Here is a 6,407-nt window from a genome sequence, read left to right on the forward strand (position 1 = left end):
CTCGATATCTCATCAAAATTGAAGGATCTCTAGTTTTCAAATTGATTTCGACCCTTTTTTTTTTCATCCATCCTTACTTTCGCTGCTCATCACCAAGGCTTGTGGCCTATATGCATGCACCAATTGTGCTTAATGTCAGAGCCCCAACTGCTAGCAAGCAACTAGAGCCAATAAATTACCGCACCCTTATGATATAAATAGAGTCAAATAGTATGTCCTGTTGTGACTTGTCAAGCAAATCATCTTCGAAAGAGAGTTATTTATGAGAACTGACTGCTCTCTATACTTGAGTTCAACTTATTCAGTCTTCACAAGTAACTCATTATAAATGAGATAAAGTTCTATAATTGTTAGTCGAGCACTCATTTAAGGATGCTTAATACTTTGCAATAGGATAGGCTATAAGTCAATTTGTTGTAAGAAACCAGTAGATGTTTGATTACTTACAAGTCACCACTAACTTGCAATGTTTGGTACTTTAGTTATTTTGTTGCAAACTGATAATGGCTAAATTTGGCTGAACAAAATTATATAACCTAACATAACAAAATTACCATGGTTTGTTGAAACTAGTTTTAGCATAGTCAACGTATTTTTTTTTTTTTTCAAAAATATTGAAAAGTTGCAAAGAAAATCTACCAATTTTATGTAGATTTTTAAATATTATTTTGAGCTATCTTAATTTTTTATAGGTCAATCTTTCCTAATATTTTACAATAATTTTATCTGAAACTAGAATTTAAATCCTTCTAAATTTATTTGTGTCAAGATTAAATTATTGTGGTTTCATGTGCAGTTTTTATGTTAATATGTATCTAAAATTTTTATTATCTTCCGAGTATTATTTCTTCCATCTTTCAAGATTTTTTTATCAGAAGTAACAAAAATTTGTAGAAATTATATGATCGTGATCTTAAGAATGCATGTGGTGGGTGAAGATGATAATGAAATCCATGGAAGATTCTAGACGTATAGTTGTCTATAAAGAATGAGAGTAGAATATTGATGAAGGACAAAAATATCTATCTGTATCTATATTATATGGCCTCTAGAAAGTATTACCTGATTTTTTTCTATCGAAAAATAAATTACTTGATTTGTTCATATTTCAAAATTTTGGTGTCAAACTTTCGTCAACCATTTTGCCCTTCAACCTTCCTTTCAAGCCTACATGATCCATCAAATTGGGGCACAATTAGCATGAAGTTAAAATTAAAAAAAGATCAAGATCCGTTGTCTCGATATCAAATTCTATATTGATATCATTCTACCATAATATCAATATATGTGGTATAATATAAGTTGATGAAATACATCAAGTATCGATATAATATGAAACTACGTATCATTTCGGTATCGATATAATATTATATGTCTGATATAACATGCTACCGACTGATACGGTAAACCTCGGGAGGGATGAAAATTAGCTATGCCCCTTGCATTTGCTATCGGGTTGGGGGTTCAGGGATGTTCCGAAATGGTTTCAACTCGATTGGCCACGGAAACTCAAAGAATGTGATGTCTGACAGGTGCTTCAAGTGTAAACTAAGATTGCCGTTAGAGTTGGTGGGAACGATGCCGAGAGGGAAAAAGTATATATGCATTCGCTTGTCCGCCTCCTTTCTTCTTTCCCTTTCTTTTTTATTTGCTCTCTCTCTGTTTTCTTGGAATCTGACTCTGTTTTCTCTAATTGCATATCCATCTCTCTCTGGTGCTAATGAATATACATAGATTCGTAGAGCTGGTGCACTATAAATGCTCATGGCGGTGAGTTCTTCTTTTGGTCCTTTGGTAGGGTGGTCCATGCATGGTGGTGGAGCAAACCGGCCACTGTGTTAGGAAGGGTATGTTGCTTGCCCGCTGCCCGTTCGATGGAATGCTTTTGTGATTTTTTTTTTTACTTTTTTTTTTTTTTTTTCCATATTCCTTTTTTTTGGCCGACGATGGCATGGGTGTTGGATGTTGCCACCGGTCAAGGCGTGGTCGATGCTAGTTGTTTTTACCGATAGGGGAGGTATAGGAGTTGGTTGCTTGGAGGATGTGCCGTGTTCTAGCCATGTGATGGTTGAGCAGGTTCTTGGCTGCTCCCGTTGCCATCCTACTGGCTTTGGTTTGGGGATGGCCTTGAGATTTATATATTGAAGATGAAATCATGATGTAAGACATGGAAACATCAAAAAATAGCTGAAAATCTCATCCACTGCTCTTGTCAGGCCTGGTTCATCAAATTATACATTCAAGTGAGAATGGGGACATGGTAGAGTTACACAAGCATCTCCATCCTAAGGTATAAATGGATCTGCTTCTATGTTGGTTGTATGTCTATTCTGTCGCGCTATATCGGCTGCTTCTTTCTAGCTAATGTTAGGAATACCATTGTTGGAAGGGACCAACCCAGCCTCATGTTTCCCTCGCATTGCTATTGGTTATGAAGTGGTCTGCTGTAATTATATCTGGAGTGAGGTTTGTTTTAATTTACGTTTTTATGCAATCTGATGTTTAGGCATGTCTGTTTTCTGCTTGAAACTGATAGGAAATGATAATATGCTGTTGATTATATAGGTTTCTGCTGCTGATATATTTGTTTCAGAATTTCAAGATGATTTGCTCAACCAGTATGCAGGATTGCAGTATAGGAATAAGGTAATATCCTCTTCTATATTTTTTTTGTCGAATCAAATTTTGAATAACTGAGTTTTGCCACCGTGTTTTTGGTGATACCACTCCATATTTTCTTGGATCTAAAACATGAATTTCTTTTGAGAGGATCAACAGATGACATTCTGTTTGGTAATGTCCAACTAAACATGCATGGGTTCTTTCTTTTAATTGATATGATCTCTAATTGAAGCAGTGGACTTGAAGCATACAATTTGTACTGTCGTCATATGATGTCACATGTTGAATGAGTAACTCCTTGCGATCTCAAAAGAGACTGAGATGTAGACAACATATTCTCAGCTGTTTCTTCAGGCCTCAAGACTTAAATTTAGCATATTGGAATTTTATCGCTGCATTGAAATTTGAAAAGTATGGGATAATTCAGACCTAACCTTCTTCAAGTATAAGGTCCTGGATAAATATTAACATAAATAACATAGTGCTAAAAATTGTGCATCAAAAGTGTCTGTTAAGTCCAATATGTGGGCATATTGAAAGAAATATATTGAGCCCTTCTTTCAAGAAAGAGTTCTATAATGATATCCAAGTTCACAAGGTTAGCCATACACAGAAGAATCATGTTTGGAGGAGCATTGCAGTGTGAAGGGGTTACTAAAATAATGCTTGCTTTTAATTTCATCCTTGCATGTTAGCAAATTTACCAAATGTATCAATTTGTTCAGTGATTCAATGATGCATGATGCGGGCATGATATTAAGTCGGGCATGATATTAAGTCAGGCTTGATATTAAGTCTTTCAGATACAATGGTTTGTACAGCCCCTAAGACCATCCAACAGCATGCTAATGATACTGTTAGTTATTGGAAGAGACACTAGGTTTGCTCAGCTTGTTCTCTGTACCACATTATTCTGTTTTTCATATTCTTGTTCGAAAGGTGAGTGCATGTGCCTACATGCATGTGCATGGGCTTTGTGTTTCAATTATTTTTGTGGAAACTAGTGCACCATGGATGCTTAACTTCATTCTTCTTGCAGTGATTTTCGTATTCTCAGTCTTGCTAATTGCATGCAATATTACTTTTAAACCAAAATAAATAATTTTTATGCCATGCAGGTATTAGCCTCCGAAGGAGCTAAGGAAACCCTTGAGATTCTATCAGATTATCTTTGAAGAGAACCATCAATTCAGTCATTTGTTGAATGCAAAAGCAAGAATAATTTGTAAAATGGCATTTTACTTTATTGTGGAACAAATATTATTCTAGAACCATATGTTATGCTCATATATGTGTGCTAGGATAAAAGAAGTTTTGCACATAGTATTTTCAATTTATTGTTTTGAAAGTATTATTTTGCAAATATTTGCTCATCTTTTCATGGGCATTGAGTAAAAGAAAATCACTACAAACCAAACAGAAGAACAAAAGGGTTTGATAAATTGCCATGATGAGATATCCCATATCAAGGTGAAGATATATGTTGTCTGCTAACCTCTTCAGCATCCATATTTTTTTCATAGAAGGTCTCCAGCTTGGCTACTGTGGCACTGAATGTTGATTCAACAATTCTGAAAAGATCGACCATAATCCTGAAAAAAAAAATGCCCTAGATTTAGTTGGTATTGGAATTGAAATCTCTGTCTTATATGTGGATGAGACTGTCTCCAAGTGAGAAGGAAAAAACAATGTGCTTTAAATGTAGTTGTTTGTAGTCATGTGGATCAGACACCAGATGGTTGGACCTGACGAAACAACATTTGAGTGGCTGTTGTGAAGACAAATATCTCTGCAACTGTCTTCATGGCACAAGGACATCTTATCTATTCCTTTGGTTGGTTTATGTGATCAGTATGTCTTTGGGTGCATGTAAGTGGACATTCCAACTGTTTCAGGAAGACTTATTTAAACATGTGTGAGCAGCATCTGATTCTTGAACTTTGTTCTCAAAGATGCTGACCCTTTATCCACCTTGTTTTATGAAATTGCTGCTTTTGGGTGCAAATATGCTTCCTGATTTATATTCTAAATGAAAATTATTTGCAAGTTGCTATGATAGCAAGCAAGGTTAATGCTTCTGGGGAAAGTTATGCTTTGTATTATTTAAGAGTGTGGTTGTACATTGAACTTGTCTAGTTAGCTTGCTGTGCTTAATTGTGTTTTATTTGTAACTGCCTAAATTGCTACACTAGAAGCATCTGCAAAAAAAAAAAAAAAAAAAAAAAAATCCTGTCTTGATAAATTGAAAATATTTTATCATCATACTCTTAATAAATCAAAATTAAATTTGATATTATATGAATCAATAAGGAAAATGCTTAGTGGAACATCTTGTTGGATAGTTTTAATGAGATAACTGATGTGGTATATTCTTCTTTTTTTTTTTTATTAGTATGAGATCGTAGCAGAGCCAAACATGAATCTTTATTAGCCTAGTTTGTGTTGCTAATGCCAAAAAAGCATGTTATGTTCGCCAATCAACATGTTGTCCTGTAAAATAATTTAGCAGGAACTACTTTCACCTAATTGAGATTGATTGACTGATAAAACTGTTGTTCTACAAGCAGTTTAGCACACATTTAAAAAAAAAAAAAAGGAAAAACAACTCATCAGATCATAAAAAAAGGAAAAAAAAATCATCTAAGATATATATATATATATATTTCAAGACACTTCAATCTAAAGTAACTTTATTTCCTATTCGGTCCATTGCACCCATTCTTGGCCTAGTTTAGTTAACAGTTTGCACCGTCCAAAACAATTTTTGATTAAAAAAAGAATTACAGCTTGGCTAGTGTTTGCGGAATGAAATATGCTGGCCAAAATGATGATTATAGCATCGAATTATTATAATAACCATGAATCTTGGAATGGTCAACTTTTAGATGGTGGTTAATCTTACAAACATTTTGTGAGGAGGATAAGGCTACGGTTCTTATCCCTCTAGATGTGACAGCTCTTTTGTGTCGGCGAAGGGGAATGATTTGCTCCACGAGGTAGAGAATGGCAAGCGGAATGCCAACGCATTCTGGCACTTTAAAGTTGAAAGTAGTGGGATGACGGCAATGGGAGCAATGCAGTAGTATTTTTGGTGACTGAATCTTTTCACTCCATTATCGTGAGAAGTGGATGTGTCACGCAGAGATTGATTGACTGAATCCTTCAGAGAATTTCTATTAATCAATTGATAAAAAAAACCTTCCTCCAAGAAAAAAGAAAGTCCTCTTACTCTGTCCACAATCCAAGGGATTTGTTGAGGGATAGAGATGTGCAATTTTTGTCTGGTTGGGCTTTGTAAGGTAGGTCTGCTTGCATCTTTTGTCAGATAGAATGATTTTTCTTCTTTCGCAATGTCAACCAATCGTTGGATTGTATTGCGACCGATTCGAGATCTATGCAGACAGATGAAAAATAGAGATTGGAGTGCTTTCGAATATGTGCAAGGTGTGATTTGATGTGATGAAGAAAAGGATTAACCATTCTTTCGCACAACCCCAATCCTTGTGAGATGGCCGGCTATGGTTGCCATCCTGGTCAATTCTTGGGTTCTTTGACCGCCATGGTGTGGGAAGCCGTGTTTATTCAAATGAGGACTAGTGGTCTGGTTGTGACTTGACTCGGTAGTAAAGACCGAAAGCACTGCATTATTTGACTCTTTCCATACGAGTTGAAAACTTCTATGGTGACCAATTCTTTTGACATAGATTGAGATAATCTTTAATTTTGTAAACGTTGATGGATGTGAGTATAACAGTTTGGTTAATATTAGTAGTACCGATAAAAGG

General features: G+C 35.3%; 1 protein-coding gene and 1 long non-coding RNA gene across 6 annotated transcripts; one reads left to right on the plus strand and one right to left on the minus strand.

The window, feature by feature from the left end:
- The first annotated feature begins 1,335 nt into the window (after positions 1-1,335).
- On the plus strand, positions 1,336-3,909 carry LOC114913052 (probable thimet oligopeptidase). Of its 5 annotated transcripts, none has more exons than XM_073242615.1 (6): positions 1,338-1,613; positions 1,735-1,847; positions 2,217-2,290; positions 2,362-2,466; positions 2,566-2,646; positions 3,741-3,909. In XM_073242615.1, exons 2-6 carry the CDS (start codon positions 1,811-1,813, stop codon positions 3,795-3,797), a joined length of 354 nt encoding a protein of 117 aa, XP_073098716.1. In that variant the 5' UTR covers positions 1,338-1,613; positions 1,735-1,810; the 3' UTR covers positions 3,798-3,909. The 5 variants fall into 5 exon arrangements, with proteins under 5 accessions (XP_073098717.1, XP_073098716.1, XP_029117425.1 ...); XM_029261592.2 differs by having other exon boundaries at positions 1,339-1,595; XM_073242618.1 differs by having other exon boundaries at positions 1,340-1,595; positions 1,981-2,290.
- Positions 3,910-3,920: 11 nt separating this feature from the next.
- LOC140851109 (uncharacterized) lies at positions 3,921-4,477 on the minus strand. The gene is made up of 2 exons (XR_012133915.1): positions 4,368-4,477; positions 3,921-4,214 (listed from the first exon to the last, which is right to left on the minus strand). It is a non-coding gene; the product is annotated as an uncharacterized lncRNA (long non-coding RNA).
- Positions 4,478-6,407: the final 1,930 nt, after the last annotated feature.

This window comes from Elaeis guineensis, chromosome 8, assembly GCF_000442705.2.
Source record: "Elaeis guineensis isolate ETL-2024a chromosome 8, EG11, whole genome shotgun sequence".
Lineage (NCBI taxonomy): Eukaryota > Viridiplantae > Streptophyta > Magnoliopsida > Arecales > Arecaceae > Elaeis > Elaeis guineensis.